Genomic DNA, 23,327 nt, shown 5'->3' on the forward strand with positions numbered 1-23,327 from the left:
TACTTGTGTTAGCTAAACCCACTTCTAGTGCTTCTGTGTGTCAAAGCAGAGTTATAATATTGAATTGGGGTTAATTAGCCTCTTAACATCGATGAGAATTATATATGTATCATTTAAAACAATACATATATAATTAACAGAGGTTCTCAAGGCAGCTTACAATATGTTTAAAATACAATCAGGATGTTAGTCCCTAACTAGATAGGAATTCTTTATCCAAGTTACCATTGACATGGCTTGCAACTGTTGGCTCCCAGCGACAGGCATAAGAGGTCCAGGGGTGGAAAGAAGGCAAGAGATTAAAAACTGCTCCCCAGTCGCTTCATTCATCTGTCACTGAACCTCTGGACCACAGCAGATTCCAAGGGGAAATACTTCTGCTCTAGAATTCATTGCGAAAAGAGCCAAACATTAGGAGTCCCTTGCAAGGGAAATAAGTTATATAGCTTTATTTCTTGTAAAGCAGAATATATGCTGGTAAAAAGCAAATAGAGCTACAAATATTGTTGTGCCTACACAACTTTTACAAGAAGAATGTCCTTAGAATTGAATAGCATTTGGCAGAACCGACTCACCCAGCAGGACAGAGCTGCAATATAAACTTCCCGGCAGTGGAGACGCTGCTGCTTACTGGGTGGTAGGAATCAGAGAAGCTGGTGCAATGTGAGCGCACCAGCAGAGCCAGTCTGGTGTACTGTCACCAAGCAGGCTGCCTCACCCCTTTCCCTCCTGGTAAGCAGCAGCGACACCACTTCTGGGAAGCTAGGCATTGCGCCTTTGCTCCATTGGGCAAGGCACTTCCAGTGTTTGGGATTCAAGGGTTGATATGCTGTCACTTTTACAATGTAGATTATAATGCAGGGATAGGAAACCTGGTGCCTTCCAGATGTTGTGGGACTCCAGTTCTCATCATCCCCAGCCAGCATGGCCTATGATCAGGGATGGTGGAAGTTAGAGTCCCACACCTGGTGGGGAGCAGGTTCACCGTACCTGCCGTGATGTGAGTCACATCATACTAACAAGATGATTCTTCTTGTAGGTACTTTTAGTGGTCTGGGACTTGGCCCTTATTGACAGAACTTTCTAATGCATATTATAAAGAATGACATGAGCTGAAGATGAGGCAGTTGTGTGTGTTTTGTTTTTGGTTAGGAACTGCTTTTCCAGCCAGCTTGGCTTTACCTATTAATCTAGAGAAATAGTCGTGCGATTGGCATTTTAGCCCTTGGGGGCTGTATGAAAAGGCAACCAAGTCAAGAAATGTGTACTGATCCCTCGGTTAAAATGACTTCGCAACCTCCATATGTCTATAAACTTTTCATTAGATACATTGAAATTCTACAATTGCATGCAGCATTTAATTCTATAAACTGTATACCTTATGGACTAAACTAATGATTCTGTTTAAGTTGTGATAGAAAAACAACTGTGTAAGATGTGTTCCAGGATCAGTTACTAATTTCTGACTCTTGCTGTTTGGCTTGGCGGGGTGCTACTTGAGCTTCTCTTTGCAGCTCCTAGTTACACTTGGAGTTAGTGTAAGATTTCTGCAGCCTACCTCCTGCTTACTTCTCCCTTGCAAAATTTGTGGAAATAATAATAACTACATAAACATTCATTCAAGTTACTATCTGTGTTTTAGATATGAAATGCCTTACGTTAGAACCTTGTGCTTGCATGTAAACTTTTTTTTTTTAAAAAAGTAAACTATATTTGGCAAAATACTGAATTTAGAAGAAAAGAAATACTAATGGTTTGTGTTGGAGCCTACTTGTGCACAAACATGAGGCCCATATTTTTATTTCAGTTTCCCTCATTTGGCATAATTTCAACAAATAACACAGCTTCTGTTTTTATATTACACTCCAATACTAATTGTTGTGTATATAAACATGCGTACATTATGTGAATGAACGATTGAATAACTAGGTTCTTAATGTTTACTTTTCCCGGATTAGTTACATGCCTAAGAAAGTCAGAGCAATGTTGAGTTTATTGCAATATAGTACCCATTTCAAAATATACCACATGGGTGTATTGCTTCAAAGTTCAACAGAATATGAATAATATGACAATATGTGTTAGGTTCTTTTTGATTTCATGAGAAGCAGAATGGTATTTTTGATATTATTAGTGGTATAGATCAATATATTTACAAGGATCTGGTCACAGGGAGCAAAAGTAGCATGGAACTAGTTCTGTGAATTCAATAGGACTTTAAGGCAATGGTTTAAGGCAAAGACATGGACTCCCATGTTGTCTGAACCTGGGTTTAGCTCTCTCCAGACGAACCATGAGCTGCAACCAATATTTGTCCAATACTGTATGGTTATGGTTTTCCAGGACATCTAAACTGTGAGATCCAGGTTCAGATGACATACTAAGCTGAACTGTGACTTAGCTCAGCATGGCAGCAGAACAATCAGAAAGGAGCAAAGCAGCTGTGATCTCCTTTCCCAGAAAGAAACCTCACATTCACACTAAGCCATGGTTCATGATGTGTGACCCAGACCAAAGAATAAAGCGTTACAGCTTTGTGTAAATAGTTATTTAAGAAGTTGTTCAGACAGGTGCTTTACTAAATTGAGTGGTCCATCTAGGTGCAATCTTGGATTTGTCGATACTGTATCAGAAAACCTGTTTTGGTGGTTTGGGCCATTATCTTCTGGCACGTGAGCAGTATTGTGGAAGAAAAGAAAACACCCCTAGATTATTCATGTTTCCCCTTTAGAGCAAAGTGGATTGTGGAATTATTAGTTCTTCTGGCGAGGAATTTTGCAGTGTGTTGTAGTTAGAGAACCTGAGGAAACAGAGGCAAATGAGAAGATTGTAGGTATGGCCGAGGAAGAATTCATCGCATAATAGACAATGTACTTGAGGTAAAGCTTTAAAGAAGAAGCACGCTTCGTTCCTTTGGCAAACATTGTATTCTTTCCCAGTGAAGTCAAGTATGACTTTTAAATTAAAGCCTCTTTTCTTGACCATTTGAAACCTTTAGTTTTCATGTTATCAGGGTTATTTATTTCATTCTTTTTTCCAAGAAACCAGGAAAGAAAAGCAAGGTGCTACATAGCGCCTGAAACCTGGGTTGTGGGGCGCTGAAACATAATTCCTAGTCGCATTTGTGCCGTGGTGCTTGACAGATCTCCTGGCTCGCGCAGCCCCAAAGGAGGCATGTCTAGGGCTGCTCCTGGCAGTGGCAGAGGACAGCGGGAGGCTCGGGGTCACAAATGCGGAGCTGCTCATTGTGCAGCTCCAACTTCTTAAACAACTTCGGCACTTCGGCGGTGATGTGGCTGCAAAACCTCCCGCGACCCTCTCGCTTCCCGAGACAGCGGCAGGGGTGATCCTGCTGCCCCCACCTTCTCCTCCTCCTATTCTCCCTCCCTCTGTCGGGCAAAGCCTCCCTTTCTTCCCCTTCCTAAAGGGGAAGCTTCACTGAGGTGAGAGGGGTGAGGTTTTGCTTCCCCACCCAGCCAGATGTAGAGGGATGGAGAGAGGGGAAGCTTCGCCTAACGGAGGGAAGGAGAATAGGAGGAAGAGAAGGCGGTGGAATCAGGATTGCTCCTGCCCTGTGGAGTGAGAAGGTTGTTTGGGTCCGCAGGGTTGTTTGGAGCTACAAGCAGCTCCGCATTTGCAGCACCGATGGGGCTACGGGCAACAGCCCCAAGCGGCGCCTCGGCAGCATCCACAGTGGCGCAGGGTCTGGCAGGGGGATTTCTGCAGCCTCACAGCCCTTCTCCCTCACCCACCCTCTCCTTACAGACCAGGCAGGCAGGAAGCCAGCTGAGACGCGGCTCTCTTTGAAGTTCATCTTCAGCGATCTCTTTAACGTGGGGCTGGCAGGGAGCAGTTCTGCCGCTGCCGCCCTCAGTGCCAGCAGTGCCAATTTGAATTGAAATCTTAGGCGCGGTGTACTGCGACAAGAGCTCAGAAAATGCTCGCAATAGTAAAACTCCCTATCGCAGAATGCGCCTGTTACTCTTGGAGTTTCATACATATTTTAAATAGAAATTCTGTTAAAGTACTTATTATGCACATGCACTTCAGACATTCCAGCTTCATGAATAAACCTCCAGCCAGATCTTTAGACATAAAATCCCAAAGGACTCAATCCATATCCTTCTTTGCTGATCGACACTCTTGCATTTTCCAGCCTAAGCAAGCCACTGAGAACTGCTTCCAGGTAAGGCTGCCTAGGAGTGCAACACACTTAGTTCAGCTATATGCTATCTCTTTCTTGGAAGGATTATTATTTACTTAAAGCCTTTTGTTCCGTCTTCATGTACTGTAGGTAGTCTGTATTACGCTCTTCCTCCATACCTTCTGCACTTGAGAAATACCCTTGTCCCCCTCCAACTGTCCTCCCTCTTCTCTCCCTTTCATTAACAATACATGGGACATGCAGTAGGACACATCTGCTCAAGAAGATTTCTCATTGTCTCTCCACTCCCATTGATAGAAGGAGGTTTAGAAGCACAGATGCAGCGATGCAGAGAACGCTCCAATCCCATAGTATACATGAAAGAATATGACCCATGGACGTGGACACACAGCTAATTCCATCTGATACAATTTCCAGCTTTCTGCAAGGTAAAAGCAATAGCCTTGTATCCGCTCCATATCTACCAATTTGGATTAAATGAAACAACCTTGCAAAGAATAGTAAGCTGATACCTAGGTATAGATTGACTGGTCTCATCCAGTCATCCTCCTTAAAGTTTTCAGTGAGGAGGGACTTAAACTCATTTTCAAAAGCTTCCAATTTTAAATTTTTTTAAGTGTTGATTTAAAAAGCAATTACTTTACAGCATATACATGCATATACATAGTTCCACATACTCAAATAGGATTTGATTTTGTATACTGAACAGCAGTTCCCATGTCACATGAATAATTTTTGAAAGCAATGAAAACTTTCAGAAGAAGTTTGTGGAAAGGAGATTTGCTGGTCATGAAGAAAAAAATTCAAAATGGATGCGCCTAAAATAGCTCTTTAGATCTTGTAGTGAAACTTGAGCAAGCATTTGCAGCTTCTGTTGTGCTGAATATTTTAACAATGTGCCAGTGATTAACCATCAAAATAGACTCTTGTTGGATTCATCAGTAGAACTGTTTAGCGTTTGCTTTTTACTCAGCATGCTTAAAAAAAACCCACACTTTTCAATGCCCATTCAAAATGATTGGACAGTAACATTAAATATCCTTGTAGGAAGCTCTTGGCTGACACATAAATTACAAATGACTTGCCAGAATAACAGGCAAAGCTAAAATACATTAAAGCCAGTGACTTAAGTATTGCTATGTTCCCTTTATCAACATCAGCAGGCATTCAAAATTTCAATTTTAAAAAACCGTATGAATCAATTAAATTTGAATGCCAGTCAGAACTTGAGCATACGTACAGAACTCATCCACCTTGTATCTAATACTGATATTGTGTACATCCTGTCACCTTTCTCACATCTAGATAGAACTCGCTTTGCATAGCAGGCCTTTCCTGACGCCGCTCATTCATATTGAAATGTGTTCCAATACTTTTGTGCAATGAAGCCTTCATAGTTCACCAAAAATCTACTTGCTTTTTTTTAGTACAAAAGTCCTCATCACAATTCTCTGTTCTTATACTTACATTATCCGTCATAGCTTCTTCCTGGCTCTCCGAATCTATGTGTAAAATAATTGTGTGTTTTATCTGGCCAAACCTAAGAGGGTGGAGGGTGACCTTGTTCATTTTGGCTTATTTTTAAAGCTCTGTTAGCTCTCTTAAACTATATTATCCTTTCTTCGATTGTCTTCACTTCACTTGTTTGCAGCTGCTCCATTTTTGGTTTGTCCTTCAGAGCCCAGATATCTTAAGAAGAATGCAATAACATGGGCAAGCATTTTGTATCAAGGCTCAGATTGCATTGAAAAATTCTTAAAAAAATTACCTGATTCTTTAGGCTTTACCCATGTATACATTATATAGGAGAGATTCTCTCTTTCTCTCCCTTCCCCCCCTGCTCAATAGTTGAGCTTCCCTTAAGACGCCAGTGACTCCCATTTTGTTAGTGAAAATCCTATTTATAACAAAGTTTGGAACAGTCAGAATACTGAAGCAAAAGGTAACCTACTGATAAGATTAGCCATTGCATGTCATAGCTAGCATAGCGGTAACTATCAAAAAGAGTAAAAAACGTAATTAGTTGGTTTGGGATGAATGGTGCCATGGCATAAAAACAGCAACAACCATAGATGAGTGTCAACCCAGAAGTGCTGGCAAGGAAAATAAAACATTATAATAAATTGTTGTACGTTTTCCAAGTTTGGTGTGAGTCACCTTTTCGTATTTCTGAAGTATTGTTGGTTGTTCTTTCTCTTTTCATTTTACCGATAAGACATGAAATTAAAATTGGTTCACAAAATCTTCCAGTGTAAAGATTTTTTTCCATGCCGTTTGGGAGGTGTGCCTGTTAAGAAAAGTTACAGCTGCTTACATTTTATTTCAAGACTAGGCCACAGTTCAGTTTCAATTAAGTGTAAACGCTAGTGCAAAGCTACTGTAGTCCTCCAGCTGCAGATGCCGAATGTTTAGATACATTGCAGGAAAAAGGATCAGGAACTAGGAAAATCTGCGTAATCTTTGCATTTACTTTGTTGCTTTTCTGGGCAGAATGTGCACTGATATGAATTGCCCGGAACCTCAGAATTCTGGTTTTAGTAGGTTGTAAAAAAAGTAAAGATAAAGGACCCCTGACTGCTAAGTCCAGTCGCAAACAGCTCTGGGGTTGCGGCGCTCATCTCGCTTTATTGGCCAAGGGAGCCGGCGTACAGCTTCCGGGTCATGTGGCCAGCATGACTAAGCCGCTTCTGGTGAAACCAGAGCAGCGCACAGAAACGCCGTTCACCTTCCCGCCAGAGCGGTACCTATTTATCTACTTGCACTTTGATGTGCTTTCAAACTGCTAGGTTGGCAGGAGCTGGGACCGAACAACGGGAACTCATGGGGATTCGAACCGCCAACCTTCCGATTGGCAAACCCAAGGCTCAGTGGTTTACACCACAGCGCCACCCACGTCCCTGGTCTTAGTAGGTTGTAGAGCAGACTAAACCTGTTAAACTGGCATAATTGTGTTAGGGAAAATGTGTGGCAGCTATCAGTGGATAGTTCAAAGCATTTGATTCATGTTATCTCACTAACTTTCTTTAAATAGTGTGTGTATGTGTGTATAATATGTAAAACGTGTGTGTGTTTGTGTTAATAGAGATAGGTAGATAGAAAATGGTGTGTGTGTGTGTGTGTACATTCACATTCTATGGGAACTAGTAGGGACTATCCTCTTTGTTCTGGGGACATCAACTTAATTCATGGAGCAGCCTAGGTTCACACGGTATTCCATGACAGCCCTGGAATAACTGGATTGAAGTCAATGCGTAACACCAAATATTTTTTTCTGTGTTTGCTTAGCCTCATCTTTGTGTTTTTTTTAAAAAAACAAAAAACTAAACCAATTTCTTTTCTTCAACTTCAGTAAGGAAACATATAGATAATAAACATAAGCATTAGTAGCACAGTCTTATTGGTGCTATTAGAACCTATAAACAGAACATGTGTTATTTTACAACTTGTGATTCTATGAGAAATCAATATGCAAGCTAATTGTGCTCATGCTGTCGTAGATTAACTAGATCTTATTTTACTTTATGGTTTAAAATGTTTTCTAGGCTTTTTTAAAAAAAACGTTGTTTGATAGCTTTTCACCTTTCCCTCCCACTCACACCTTTAGGAACTGATACCCCTCATACTGTGTACAGCTTGCCTCCATCCTGAACCCAAAGAGAGAGATCAGCTCCTACACATATTGTTCAACTTGATCAAAAGGCCAGATGATGAGCAAAGGTGTGTCTTTGATGTGTGGGAAACACTTTTCTTTTTTGAAATTTGAAGGCTATTAACTACTTTTCTGGTTGCAGGCTTCTAGTAAAATAGGAGCATAGTATCTCTGGGCAGCCGCCCAGAATGGTTGGGGAAACCCAGCCAGATGGGTGGGGTATAAATCAATTATTATTATTATTATTATTATTATTATTATTATTATTATTATTATTATTATTATTATTTTTATTTTTATTTTTATTTTTATTTATTTATTTATTTATTTATTTATTTATTACTACTACTACTACTACTACTACTACTACTACTACTACTACAGTGGTATCTCGGGTTAAGAACTTAATTCATTCTGGAGGTCCGTTCTTAACCTGAAACTATTCTTAACCTGAAGCACCACTTTAGCTAATGGGGCCTCCCGCTGCCACGCGATTTTTGTTCTCATCCTGAAGCAAAGTTCTTAACCTGAGGTACTATTTCTGGGTTAGCGGAGTCTGTCACCTGAAGCATCTGTAACCCGAAGCGTATGTAACCCGAGGTACCACTGTATTATTATTATTAGCAGTCAGTAGTCATTCACTTATACATTGCCTGCTCTCTTACAGCAGAGGTGGGGAGCCTTTTTAAACTAGAGGAGCAATGGATGTATGGTAGGCTACCTTCTAGCCTTCAAAAGTCAGGTTTCTGAACACACCTCTTTACGTGCAGCGAAGCATCGAAGTACACATTCTGGCCAGGCATAAACACTTGAGGAAGATTCAGAGCAAAAGTGTGGCTTAGGGAAGTTCCCACGGGTGGAACAGAGATTTTGCCTTTAGGCCAGAGGTTCCCCGCCTCTGTTCTGTTAAAATTTTAACATACCCTAAGTGACAACGTAATATTCCTCATGAAATCTGTACAGTCCAACGGATAGAAATTGATTGCATGCAGGCTGTTAAAAAATAGAACCTTAGGCAGGATGGGAAGCACAGGCAAGGATAACATTTTCATTTTCAAAGACTTCAGTGGCCATTGAGGCTCAAAATAGTGCCCCCTCTCCTCAATATTTTTGCCATGCAGTAATTTCATGTCTTAGACTCAATAAAGGGTTTGAGGTTGTTCAGCCACATGAGCCACCAACTGTAGTCTGAATTGGTACACACCAGGCCTGGTTAAGAACTAGGCCTTATTCTCCTGCCATTTAAGGCTGTGGCAGGGATGGCAGAAGGAACACTGCAGGCTGACATCTGATTCTCACTCTTCCCCCCCCCCCTCCTAGTGGCATACAAACCAGTCTGTTCAGGCCTGGTGCGGTTCTGACCCCTTGATAAATCCATTCCTGTGCAGATTTTAAAGGAAGAAATACTTAGAACCTGCACAGATTTTCAATTTGCAAAAGTCGTTTTAAAAGCACTTTAAAATACTTGTTAAAAGACATCACAAAGCTGCCTCCCATGTTTTTTTCATACAATTTCCCTGAGAGTGACAGGACGTCAATCTGTACCTGCCTCTCACAGGAGGAGCTGAATACTGTATATGCCACAATGTGCTGTACAAAGAAGAGAGCCAGCCCTCTGACACCTCATAAGTAGGAGTAGAATCTAGGGGAGTCCAGGTTCCAGGGAAGACCCGTGTTCAAATCTGGACTTCAGTCTGGGAAGTGTGGATCAGGTGAACTCAATTCAAAATTCTCATTCACCTCTCCCATGCCTGCTCCTTCCCTAACTGATTATTGAAAACAAGCTGACAGTACATGTCCATATGTACAGATTTGACGGTCTTGTGACCCCAGGGGTGTCTTTTTAGGGCCTCGGGGGGGGTGCACTGTGAACAACAGGAAAGCCCCATTGCGCGAATGGCCTTTGACTTGCACAGAGTTTGGAAACAACTCTGCAAGTTGAAATTGGAGCCTGGTTTCAGAAATGCATTAATAAGTTCATACTCTAGTCTGGAAACAGCAGGCTGGGTCTCATGAGATTGTAATAATTAACTGAGGAATGGTCAAAGCGAAAACTCTGAGCAGTTTCCTTGGCTTTGCTGTATAGAGCCATCTGCAAACTCTTCAAGCAGAACTTAATCTTTAAAGCAGTATGACACAATAATAAATCGGAGGACTAGTATCCTTCTGTGCCTGGCAGGGCAATCCTGTGCACTGGAAGCTGGTGTTAAGCAAGGATAAAATAAGCCTTAGCCATACTCCTTTGTGCTGAGCCTTTAAACCCCCTTTTAACTGGCATAAATTCTGCCCGGTTTTGAGTGCCGAGTGTGTTTAGGATGCAGCCTAAGTCCCCATCCCTTGTTTCCCACTCCAGAACAGCCCTTTTTCAGGACATAAACCAGTTTAAGATACACCAGGCTCCTGGCTGAACCAGGATGGGGCAGATACTCCAGCCTATCTCCTGCTAAGACAAGGATGAGGAATTACACTGGCATAGCTCAACTGTACCAGGAACCTCGTGGCTTAGCCAGAGATTCTAAACTCCGCTAGTCCTGATGGATTGCTCTATAGGATTGCTCCCTAATAATTAATTCTTTTTTTAAAAAAGTTAAACTGTTATCAAAATATAAATAAGCAATTTAAAAGCAATCATGTGTAATAAAATTACCTACCTAGGTAGGCTTGGTGAAACACAGGTTTTTAGCAGCTGCTGAAAACAGTAAAGTGAAGACACCTGCCTAATATTAATGGGATGGTAGTTAGGTTCTGTATTTTGTGGATTCTTTTTAAATTTAATTATAGGAAAGTAGCAGGTATAGCTGTATCTGCTAGAAGGAAGCAGAAGATTAGCTATACTCTGCATTGAAAGTTTCTTTGTCTTTGTAGCAACAATTCCAGATATTGAACATGTTCATTAAATCATTTAGGCTTCTCAAGGACTGATTTTCCCCCCCTAGAGATTTTATAACAGTTTGTGTACTTTTTAAGACTTCTGCCTCTCTACAAAAGCAATACAGTGGTACCTCGGGTTACATACACTTCAGGTTACATACGCTTCAGGTTACAGACTCCGCTAACCCAGAAATAGTGCTTCAGATTAAGAACTTTGCTTCAGGATGAGAACAGAATTCGTGCTCTGGCGGCACAGCAGCAGCAGGAGGCCCCATTAGCTAAAGTGGTGCTTCAGGTTAAGAACAGTTTCAGGTTAAGAACAGACCTCCGGAACGAATTAAGTACTTAACCTGAGGTACCACTGTATGCCTGAAGTTGTATTTCTACCAGCAGTCTCCTTCATAGAATACAAACAGTGCAGAAAACACTGTCATGTGCACTGAACACCACTAGGGGATGCAGTTGCTAAGAAATTGCTTTCTTAAAAATTAGCAGTTTCAGGTTAAGAACGGACCTCTGGAACGAATTAAGTACTTAACCCGAGGTACCACTGTATTTAGCTTCTCTTAGTTTGCTTGATCTGTATAATCTACATTCACCTTTGTTGACTAGTTTTATAATTGAGGGCCACTTCTTACAAGACATTTTTCCTCCTCTACATGGTCACTTACCAAGTGTTGTGTGAATATTGCTGCTAGAATTCTAACCAGGAAGCACTTATGTCCAATGACTGCCCGATAGTGATGTTTAAGCACAACCATGTACAAAACGCAGTGCAAGTGTACACTTCTTGCTTCATGGAAATTATTTTCATACTTGGAAAATGTGTTTAATGAACCATCAGTGACATGATTGTCAGTAACTAATTGCTCGCAGCGCACTCCAGATGCCATTTTCTGTGCAGACCATTCAGTCTGGTTATATCTCCTTTTAGGCATATGTGTGGTTGTTGTACAAGCATGTTTCAATGTAATAGGCTGAAGATTTTTATTTTATAGGCAAATGATTCTGACTGGGTGTGTAGCATTTGCTCGGCATGTTGGACCAACACGTGTAGAAGCAGAACTTTTACCACAATGTTGGGAGCAGGTAATGGGAGATAATCTTTATTTACTTCATGGGATACCGGGGCCAAAAAAAAATTCTGCAGTTTACCAGCAACTGTGGTCTTGTCAACAGTGGTTTACAATATATTAAATAGCATATGCTTCTGAGAATTGTAATTGTAAAGGAAAGCAAAAGCCAAGAGCAATCTGGGTGGGCAATCCATGAGCATCTCACCTGTAGGTTAGGAAGATCTGAGGTTGAAGGTGCCAGTTCAAATAAACAGAAGAAAAAACTGTTCTTAAGTCATGTATTGTGCTAACCCATGAAATTCTCCTAAGGGTTAGCAGCGGTCAAGTGACAAAGCTTTATTAATAGGAGTTTATTATTTATTTTTTGCATGCATATAGCACCTTTCTGCCAGTTGTAAAGCCAAAATGGTTTATAGTATTAAAATCCTAAACAAATAAATGGTATAAAATATAGATCAGTTGTGTTCTTTCCATGCTGACTACAGGCAACCCTCAGTTTGCATAGGGGTAGCGTTATGGGTCATTGTGCGCATCCGTGAAATTGCACATAATTGAAAAAACCTGCCCCCATTCTACCCCTGCTTTGCTATGCCCCCGCTCTGCTCTTTTAGTGACGTCTTTTATGACGTTTCTGTGTCACTTCCAGGTTTGGCGCAATGTGCATATAAACAGTTGCATACATATCAAACATGTGTAAATGGGGATTTGCCTGTACTGACGTCAGCTGCTAGGCCTGGGCTTCCTTCTGTCTTAGCTCAGGACCTGCAGGGTGCTGAATGGTCTCTGGGAAGGTGGAGTTAGACTGACCCCAACAGTTTGGCCAGACCATTGATGCGCCTCTCAGGAGCTGATAAAATCTGCTGCCTGGCCTAGACTTCTTCCCTTTATGGGGATGTTATGAAAGTGTCTAATGTCTTTGTAGCCCCCATCTCTTCACCAGACCTCAGCAGCAAGGCTATGTTTCCTTTCTGGAAACATAAGAATTCCAGGTTCAATGCATACTGTGCATCCTGACTATGGTTTGTGGAAACCTGTGGTGGCATAGTAAATAGCAGCAGCCTCATATTCTTTACATGCTGGCATTTGAAACAGAGAAATACAGGACGGAATTATAAGCAAAAAAAATGAAAGGAGTAACTTTTCCTTCCGACAGATCAATCACAAATATCCAGAAAGACGGCTGTTAGTGGCAGAGTCCTGTGGAGCATTAGCACCTTATCTTCCTGTAAGTGTTCTGTGTTCTGTTTGCAGTTAATATTTATCTAAATTTAAGACTCATTGAAGAAGTTAAAATGATGGCCAGATTCTGAAGACCCACTTAGTACAATCCCCCTCTTCCTAGTTTTTACTGGCCCGCCATGTTTTTGGTTTGGAGCAGCAGAACACCATGTTATATCACCAACTGCTTTTGAAGCTCCTACTCAAAAATAGTTTAGCCATGTGGCATCTTAGACTGCTAGTCTGGAACAAGATTTCTAAAAGCCTAAGGAAAGGAATTAATCCAGTCATTTTGGATCCTGGCCAACTACTTCAGTTGTAGCACTTGCTAAAGTTCACATAGAACAAAGCAATGTGGCCTTTTGGGAAACAATATGTGCAGAACTAATCCCAACCAATGTCCCCCGCCCCATGCATTCTAAATGCATATATTGGATTTTTTGCAGGTCTAGGCCTAAAATAGCTTATTCTACCAGATTATTTTGCCATCAAGGTTAGCTGCCATCACTCTCTTTATACAAAACTGTAAAAGATAGCATAGATGTATATGATATTATTGGTCTTATGTTTCCAAGTTTATGTAATGTAATTCCAGCAAATACTAATTTCCTCTTTCAGAAAGAGATTCGAAGTTCGTTGGTACTTTCCATGTTACAGCAGATGTTGATGGAAGATAAGACAGACTTGGTGCGAGAAGCTGTGATCAAAAGCCTTGGTATCATCATGGGGTACATTGATGATCCGGACAAATACCAACAGGTATTGTATCTGATAATAATACAGGACAGGACAGTTACTAGATCACGTGATTATGAACAAAGTCTGAAAAATCACCAGGAAGTATTTACTGAACTAATCCCCCCAAAATACCCTGGGCTGTTTTTAACATCATCAGCATTTTGAGATGTGATCTAACTTTTGGGCTCTGAAAATATCTTGTTGTGTGTTAGCAAAAAAAGAGCAAGCTGGCAGAAGAGAGAGGGAACATTCTGTAAAATCACTGAAGAATGTTCATTATTTTGACTGTGAACTAGGGTTCAGTGATTCTGCTGTAATTTTTTAGTTGTAATACCTATGGGTACCTTGGCTGCTTATGCAAGTATTGAATGAATTATCCAGTTTTATAGTTCACCTAACTTTTCTGCATGCCCATTTAACTTTAACAAATTTAGCCCCCTGACACTTATGGTGTTGCGGCATCTATTCCAAATAGTTGTGGAACTTTTTGAATTAACTTAAACCACTGGAAACGCCTTTTCATCAAATTCAAGATAGACACTTGCTTATCTTGAGGGTGCCTGGAATGCTTAAGCAAAGTAAACATAACTCTCCTAAACAATATGTTTCTTTCTTACCAGGGTTTTGAACTACTACTTTCAGCGTTGGGTGATCCCTCAGAACGAGTAGTTGGTGCAACTCATCAAGTGTTTTTACCTGCCTATGCTGCCTGGACCACAGAACTAGGAAATTTGCAGTCTCATCTTATACCTACATTGCTTAGTAAAATTGAAAAACTACTCAGGGTAAATATTAAAGGTGTATCATACTCACTGTTTTTTGTGCCTCTTGAATAAGCAAAGATACAGCTCATATAAATATTCTAATCTCCCTCCACCCCCCACTTATTAGAATCGGTAACATTCAACACCATCACAACTGGTTGTTTGGACTATTCTGCAGATCACTTTTTTATAATGTTCTTGTTGCCATTTCCTTTAAAGGGCATTTTATCTACAGTGTTAACTTGCTGCTGCTACTACTATGTATGTCTAGAGTTTGATCATCTGGTTGCTTGCTGATGATTGTCTTTTGCTGTATGTTTTGCTATCTATAAAGAAATGCTGGAATTCTTAAACTTTTGAAAGTGTTTTCCCCTCTGCTATCCTGGTATTCATAGGAATTGTCTGAATATGTTGCACGTTTCTAGGACATTTTTTCAGATTTTCACATTGGAAGTTCATTCCTCTCTCTCTCTAGTAAGCTGACTCATGCCAGCTGCTGTGAGATTAGGAGTCTGTAGTAGAACTGGGATGTTAAGCACTTTAAAGTCCAACTGAGTCAGGGGTGCTGACTTTTAATTAAAAAATGGGGTGGGGCAAGTAAGCCCCACCCCACATAATCACATGATGTGGTGCATGCACACTGTTGATTGGTAATGCCCATCAACTGGGGGGGAGGCTTGGCCCCTCAAATATTTTAGGGGGGGCGAAGCCCCCACAACCCCTAGGAGTTGGCTCCTATGGACTGTGATAAGTACATACTTGAATCATTCTTTCAGGGATCATTGAGATTTGAGATGGTTAACGTTGTCTTGGATTGTGCCCACAGTGTTTTGCTTCATTTAGTCTTTCATGATTTGAACTGAAGGCACATTGGTGCAGCAACCTTGCTGAAACTAAACTTCTCTGGCTCTCTAGAGTCAAAGCAGGAGATCACGTGAGACCTTTTGTTCCACCTTGCAAGAAAGACGATTATAAATGTCACGAATGCATCAGGTCAATAGTTGGGTTTTTGGAGAAGCACCTGATACAAAACCCCTTTGCCTTTATCTGTTCTCCCCTTTCTGGTCTTTCTCTGATAGATTCTTGTTAATGGATTTTTAATTATTCAGAAGCTCATTTTGAATGGATAAGCACCTTGAGAGCAAAGAAGCAAGATTTTCACCTGGATTCCCTGTTTGCATTTCAGGAAGGCGAGCATGGACTTGATGAACACAAGCTGCACATTTATCTTTCTGCTTTGCAGTCCTTGATTCCTTCGCTTTTTGCACTAGTGCTACAGAATGCACCTTTTACAAGCAAAGCTAAGCTTCAGGGTGAAATTCCACAGATTGAAGGTAACTTCTTGATCATTCTCTGTGAGGGTTTATTTTGAAATAGGGTCAAATTTATTTTCATTTCACATTAACTTTAAATTAATATTCCATAGAAAAGCTGTACAGGTGAATGCAGTGCAGCGAGCTTGCTCTCTACGTAGCTTGAAGACTTCTGGTTCAAGAAGTCTTTGAAATGTGAACTCTTTTTTTTTCACTACTATGAAATAAAACCTATAATGCTGCATGTAGGAAGCATTGTTGACACTTTAGATGAGTAGTATCTATAGGGAAATTGGTTTATTCCTATCAATTTCTGATGTATTCATTGCCAGCTGCAAAACCCATGTAAAGGCCCATTACTGCTCCTGGTGTAAAGGGCAGAATCAGACCCCTTGATTTGGCAGATTTGGTGGTCATAATGCCTTCTCCTTATATATCCCCTGACTTGAGGGTCATAGCTGTTTTGCATACATTATAGATAATCTTGGGCCCCAAGCAAAACACCTGCACACACTGAAACAAAATATAGTCAATTTTCCCAACAGGCAAAATGATAAGAATAACTCATGGGAACAAAATGAAAAGGGTGCCAAGGGGGGAAGGGCTGCCGAAGGGTGCTATGGAACCCATGGGTGTCATGTTCTGGATCCCAGTTCTAGAATTCTAGTTTATTAGAGAATGATCCAACAACTTGTATACTAGCTATAGCCTCTAAAAACTCTTCACAGGGAAATCCATGTACAGCACATTACAGTAACTGCATCTTGAAGGTAAGGATACATAACTTCCTAGGTATCAAGAGTTGAGCCACAGAATTAGGATTTAGATTGGTTTAGTTCTCGTAGAATCTCTGGGACTAAATCCCCAAATCATCTTTTACCTTATGATTTAATGGACTATGGGTAGGTCTTTTCCCTACTTACTTTATTAGGTGAAAGTGCCTAGAGTTAGGCATGTCGATTGCTTCTCAATTTTCATTGTGTTAATGCACAAGGAGTCTTAAACTTTGACCATGGTGGTTTGTCGTTTGCTGCCAGTGACTAGATTCCCAAGGCCTGCATCGCCTCTTCAGGATGTAGCCACCATAATTGGAAGCCGTGAACAATTGGCTGTGCTATTACAACTTTATGATTACCAGTTGGAACACGAGGGTACCACAGGCTGGGATACCTTACTGTGGGTTGTCAATCAACTGTGAGTTCCTTCTGACTTGTTTCACTTGCTAATTCCTCTGAATAATTGTGTGGTGAGGGGGACCCAATGTTTTTAATCAGCTTTAGCGTTTTTCTTTAATACTACTATTTTGCAGTTACTGACAGCATACATTGTTTTAGAAATTTTGCTTTAAATGGTATAGATGAATAATTATACCACCCCCATTGTTCAGTCCAGCTCCGAGGGCCTTCTGGCGGTTCCTTCAGTGTGAGAAGTGAGGTTACAGGGAACCAGGCAGAGGGCCTTCTCGGTATAACTATCTGACTTTTAGAAAACATCTGAAGGCAGCCCTGTTTAGAAGTTTTTAATGTTTGATGTTTTATCGTGTTTTTAATATTCTGTTGGGAGCCACCCAGGTCTAAATGTTGAAGGATTCATGTTTGCACTATTAAATGTATTGTGCCAAAGCCCCCCCCCCCCCAAATATTGGACTTGTCAGAAAAAAGGATCAGCTTGCTTACAGTATTACAAACCTATTTTCTGAAAAGTGACTTATTTTTAACCTGATTTTTCAGGTTGCCGCAACTTATAGAAATAGTTGGCAAAATCAATGTAGCCTCAACAGCCTGTGTACATGAATTCTCAAGGTTTTTCTGGCGCCTTTGCAGAACGTTTGGGAAAATCTTCACAAATACAAAGGTAAACATATTCACATCTGGATGGGATAATGCAGAATAGAAACAATTTATGTTTTTCATATATCTAATGGAATGTTAGGATCAAAAAGTTGCTAACATGCCAGATTAAAGGTCTGGAAAGCACTTGACAGGCATCTAGCTTACCTTTACTAAGCAGGTCCCCCCCCCCCCGTGTATGCATGTTTTAGAGTGTGAGGGAGACCTTGCCCACTAAGAACATCTCAATAAATACTCATCAGCAATATATTCTTCTCAGTTTTTAAACTAATGTTTTTCTTTTACTTCATAACTATTTTTTAGGTAAAACCACAGTTCCAGGAAATCTTAAGGCTGTCTGAGGAGAATGTTGGTGAGTCACAGAGTTACTACTTTTTCTACTGTAGCCTTTAAAAAACAAAACACCCTATACCAGGCATAGGCAAACTCAGGCCTCCAGATGTTTTGAGACTACAGTTCCCATCTTCCCTGACCACTGTTCCTGTTAGGTAGGGATAATGGGAGTTGTAGTCCCAAAACATCTGGAGGGCCGAGTTTGCCTGCCCTAGACTGAATCAAGACTCCAAGTTCTCTACAAATGAAGTTTGGGAGGCAGTTTACATTGAAGATGGTTTCTTATTTCTGGAAGGCAGACTTAGAGACAATAAATTGCCTGAGTATGCAGTGCTAATGTAACACTTTCTAGCTTTTAGTTCTCCCATGTAAATGTATGGGAGAATGTAAATGTTGCTAATCCTTAGTAAGCTATTGGATCACACTCCTGAACTGACCTAATTAGTAGCAAACAGTGCTTGGTAAATACTTTTTTCAGTGTATTGGGACAGGGGCTTTGTATAAAGCAAAGTATAAGTGAAAGGCATCATATTTGCTTCCATTCCTCAGCAATTTCACAAGGCATGGGATTTTCTCACAGCTGATTATGTACCATGTTAAAGTCAGAATAGGCAGAGCTAAGCCACTTCCTGCTTACTTGAGGCTCATCGAGTGTGCCCAAAGTCTTGAAAGATTAACATATAACAGCCTGAAAAAATGCAAATCTTGTCTTGGATCCAGACTAAACAGAATTTTCATGAGATGCTCCCTGCACAGCTCTGTATGCCCCCTGAAAAGCTGCTCTGTTGGATCATGGAACTCTCTGAAGCAGGGGTCAGCAAATTTTTTCAGCAGGGAGCCCTCAGACCATGTGGTGAGCCGGACTATATTTTGAAGGGGGAAAATGAACGAATTCTTATGCCCCACAAATAACCCAGAGATGCATTTTAAATAAAAGGACACATTATACTCATGTAAATTCCCAGACCGTCCGCAGGCCGGATTTAGAAGGCGATTGGGCCAGCTCCGGCCCCCAGGCCTTAGTTTGCCTACCCTTGCTCTGAAGTATGGAGAGTGAAACTGGGGGTGGCAAAGGCGGAATTTGTGGAAACCAACGCCCTTCTTCCCTCAGGGGCCTCTGCTGAATCCCTATACCTTGGATCCCGAACGTACCTTGGATCCTGAACGCCTTGCGAGTCGGAACGTTTTGGCTCTTGAACGCCACAAACCTAGAAGTTTGTGTTCCGGTTTGCTAACGTTCTTTGGAACCCAAACGTCCAACACGGCTTCCACAGCTGATTTAAGCAATGGTTTCATAGAAAAAGAAGTTCTGAGGAAGATCTTTGTGTCACTCAGCACGAATACCTGTACACCAATGGACATTGGGCCAAGAAAAGGATCCCTCATTTTAGCGGGCATATTAAAAGAGTATTAAGCAACTATAAACTTTTAAATGACTGACATACTTATGCTTCTTATTCTTTATTTGTACGGCATGGTTTCAGATGCCACAGCAGGAAATGGAGTGCTAACAAAAGCCACGGTTCCTATTTATGCCACAGGTGTACTTACATGCTATATCCAGGTAAGCAGCTTTTGCTCAGTACTGAATAGTCCGTGTCTTTGAAACACTCAAGCCTAAGTGAGGATGGTTACATTACCATTTTAATAAAGCTGCTTTGTAAATCATAAATTCAGTCATAGCAGCATGTGAACATTGACTTGGACCCACGCCCTTCTTTCACCTGCAGACTTATGTTCCCCACCCCTAAAAACATCTCCAGATGATCAGGGGGTCCTGCTGAACAATGTGGGATGAGGTATGGGAGGCCGCTGGAGAGGACCAAAAGTGGACCTCTGCCCAGCCAATCAGTTCAACTGTTCCTGATACACTTGGCCATTTTAATTGAGGGGGCAACATGGAGGTCAAAACAGGAATATGTGACATTACTATATTTGTGTGTTTAGAAATTCCTGCTGGTAGTGAGACTAGTTTGAAAGATCCCCATCCCACCCCACTGTGGAATGCACATGGTAACAAGAGTTGCATACAAATCTCAGTCAATATATGTGTGGTACTTGACATAGGAGTAAACACAGCATTCCGTAGCCTGCAAATATTTGTACATGTTGACAGAGATGAGAGGCATGTTTACCATTTTAGTAATGCCACTGTCTTCAGAGGTTTGTAAGAATATAGTGACTCAAGTCAGCACAGATATTGCTGTTGATATTGCATAATCAGAATTAACGCTTTTTCTCTGATTGCTGATCCCTGAATGATGGCTTTAGTTATTCATTGAGTCTTGGGACATGCTGACAGCGGGGCAGCCAGTAGCTGAGGAGTAGACATAGTATTTTCAGAACAAAGAGTGCAGTTGACATCTGGGTCCCAAAACTGAATCTCTCTTAACTGAATCTCTCTTAGCTTTTCAGCCACTTTAAGATACATGTTGTAAAACTAAGATTAAAAACTTCTAAAATTTTCTTTCAGGAAGAAGACCGGAAGCTGTTAGTTGGATTTTTAGAAGATGTAATGACCATGCTTTCATTATCCCATGCTCCTCTTGATAGCCTGAAAGCATCTTTTGTGGAACTGGGGTAAAGTATGTTTTATAACTGGAATCGCCATAAAGAGGGATCAAAAGTTCCTGGATTTTTTTCTCTTAAAACATTTGCAGCAGAATGCCTAATGATGACTTTGTAGCATCTGGACAGTGCAGTCATACTGTCAGTGTTTTGTGACATGTCCTTGGCAAAAGTGCTGGACTATTTTACTTGGAGCAATTATTATTATTATTATTATTATTATTATTATTATTATTATTATTATTAATGCCCCACCCATCTCCCTGGCTTACAGCATATATAAAAACATAGTATCAGGAAAGGAAAAAGAGACCATCCAAGGGCCAGCAAATTTAAAATCCACATAAAGCAAGCAATACAAGGTGTCATGTATAGTGATAAGGCAATCCCAATAAGGGTGGCGCCTACTCACTGCTAAAGAAGTCCATTAGAGCTATCAGATAGGTCCAGATTTTTTATTCAATATGTCTCCCATATTCTCTTGCCTCCACTGACTCACACACTTGTGTAAGAGCTTGGATCTCATTCTCATGCACACTCTTTATAGTTGTCCTATCACCAGCTTCTATCTTGGCCATCACTATCCAGCAATCAGCCTTTCTGGAGGTTTCTCTAAATGTTTGGAACCATTGTGTGTAGCATCTGCTATAGCACAGAAGTCCAACTTTTCCGTGCTTGTTACAGTTGGTTCATTAGCCATTAACACGTTAACGCAGTGACTGACCTTGAAGCCAAAATGTTACATATTGGAAAAATAATTGCGAAACAATCAGCATCCCTTTAATTTAAAATAAAAAATAATAAAAAATTCGAAACATCTTGGAGAACTGCAGTGTGAGATGTACATGCTCCATATATTCTGGAGACTAATTCTGAAGCCTGTGATGAAATTATTTACATACTTTCTTCAGTGTGTAACTTAATGGAAGAAAGGGCCAGTCTCTGCTTACAGCCTCAATTTAGATTGTTGCCTAGAGAGACCAAGAGAAGGGAGGAAAGGTTTGAGTGGGAACAAAGTGCTGGTTTAGGTATAGATTGATCACTAAAATTATCCAATGACTTCACAGAGAAAGTGGGATTTAAGGGGAGAAGGTGGGATGGCACAGTGAGTGGAGTCGTTTGAGAGCAAATGACTATTTATAGTTCAATAGTGATTGTTTTGTGTCCTCAGTGCAAACCCAGCATACCATGAGTTGCTGCTAACTGTATTGTGGTATGGAGTTGTCCATACTTCAGCACTTGTTCGGTGCACAGCTGCTAGAATGTTTGAGGTAAGTGCTTATTGAACGCATCTTAGATGCTGTTTGAAGGTGCCTTGTAGCATGATTTGGCAACTGGTGGCCCAGGGACCCAGACCCTCAAGGATTTCTATCCCCGCCCCCCAGCTGCCTACTGTAGTCACTTTTTCCTTTCTGAAGGGGAGTTGTGGAAAAGAGAAGCAATAGGCAATCAGTAAGGGGTTTAGCGTCACACAGTTTTAGTATGGGACAGCAGGCTGCAGTCTAACTGTGTTTGAAGTGGCACACAACTCTTACATACCGCCTTTTGATCAGACGCCACTGTCTTGCTTAAAATTGGATTGCACCCTTGAGATCTCTCTAAATATTCATAGTATTCTGGGTACACACACACACACACCCTCCCAGTTGCCTCCACCTCCAGCCTGCAGGGAAAGGAAATGATTGAGGAAATGATTGTATTACCCTGTCGTCAATGTAAGGTGACCCACAGCCAGAATTTGCTGATGCCTGGGGCTTTGTATTGTCTAATCTGACCAGATGCCAAAAAAAGTGAATGTTTTAATGTTGCATTGTATTGCTTTAAAATACTTCTAAGAGGTTGTGCACTGTGTGATGGAGCAGAATATTAATACTGTGTAATTTGGGTTTGAAAGCATTGTACGATTTCTAGCATTCATTTATTTAAGTATTGCTGGCTTGCATCTACTTGCAAGATGTTTTCATGGTAACTGGCATAGTTAGGTTTCTTCTGTTTCTGACTTGAATATTAGATCGGTGCATTGCATGCTTAGAAACTTCCATTGGCTATGAGAGACCATTTCAGTGCTGAATTCAGTGTTCAAACCAGATATTTGTTGTCAATAACCTTGTCAGATAATGAATTGAGCATTGCCTGGTAACAATAGTAAGTTGTTTCCAGTAATAAAATCTGAAATCGCCTAGATTTTGATTTAAAAATAAAACCTACGTAAACATTAAGTAGGGGAAAGAGAACAGTCAATGCAGCATGTTTTTCTGGATCTACTTGCCACCATTGCTGCTCCTGGCACATAGAACATTAACTTCTGCAGCTGAGGGAGAAGCCAGGAACTGCCCTCCATTTACCATGGTTGCTTCAGCCATGCCACAACAATTACTAGCCATGGGGAGACATGCTTTCAATTTTCTTGTCTCAAGAGCCTTCCCATTTTCCAAATGGTTTAATGTATCGACTTTATTGGGCTTAGCTTTGTTAGCTCCTTTGAGAATGCTAATAGAAAGGTGGGCTATCAGTTTAATAACAATATACTTGAATGCTTTTAGGACCACTCTCTTAGTATCAGGTGTGTGTCTGGGGTCTTTTTAGCAACTGTGAAGGTAGTACCACATGTTCAAAAGGGAGTTGAGGCATGTGCTTTGATTGTATAAAGTGCTCTTCACACCACTCTCTAATCATACAGCAAACTACTTGGTAAGTGGTGTTCAAATGCAGATTACACCACACAGATGTTTGTTTCGGTTTTTTAATGGAAAGTGATGTCTTCCTTCAGCGTAGGGTCCAT

General features: G+C 40.9%; 1 protein-coding gene across 5 annotated transcripts in view; it reads left to right on the forward strand.

Annotated features, from left to right (window-relative positions):
- The window catches only part of RELCH (RAB11 binding and LisH domain, coiled-coil and HEAT repeat containing), a 63,681-nt gene that overhangs the window by 25,108 nt on the left and 15,246 nt on the right, over positions 1 to 23,327 (forward strand). For 4 of the 5 annotated variants that reach the window (XR_014011038.1, XM_081206182.1, XM_081206181.1 and 1 more), the window contains 12 exons: positions 7,770 to 7,882; positions 11,684 to 11,774; positions 12,915 to 12,986; positions 13,598 to 13,738; positions 14,338 to 14,502; positions 15,668 to 15,815; positions 16,832 to 16,988; positions 17,525 to 17,648; positions 17,948 to 17,996; positions 19,462 to 19,541; positions 20,451 to 20,557; positions 21,717 to 21,816. Coding sequence is in view for 4 of the 5 variants with exons in the window: in XM_081206182.1 (XP_081062308.1) it covers positions 7,770 to 7,882; positions 11,684 to 11,774; positions 12,915 to 12,986; positions 13,598 to 13,738; positions 14,338 to 14,502; positions 15,668 to 15,815; positions 16,832 to 16,988; positions 17,525 to 17,648; positions 17,948 to 17,996; positions 19,462 to 19,541; positions 20,451 to 20,557; positions 21,717 to 21,816 (1,347 nt within the window). In the remaining variant the exon portion in view is untranslated. Of the gene's footprint in view, positions 1 to 4,462; positions 4,594 to 7,769; positions 7,883 to 11,683; positions 11,775 to 12,914; positions 12,987 to 13,597; positions 13,739 to 14,337; positions 14,503 to 15,667; positions 15,816 to 16,831; positions 16,989 to 17,524; positions 17,649 to 17,947; positions 17,997 to 19,461; positions 19,542 to 20,450; positions 20,558 to 21,716; positions 21,817 to 23,327 lie in introns of those variants that run through there. The other variant, XM_081206184.1, reaches the window with a different exon arrangement.

The sequence above is a fragment of the Podarcis bocagei genome (genome assembly GCF_964188305.1).
Source record: "Podarcis bocagei genome assembly, chromosome: 8".
NCBI lineage: Eukaryota > Metazoa > Chordata > Lepidosauria > Squamata > Lacertidae > Podarcis > Podarcis bocagei.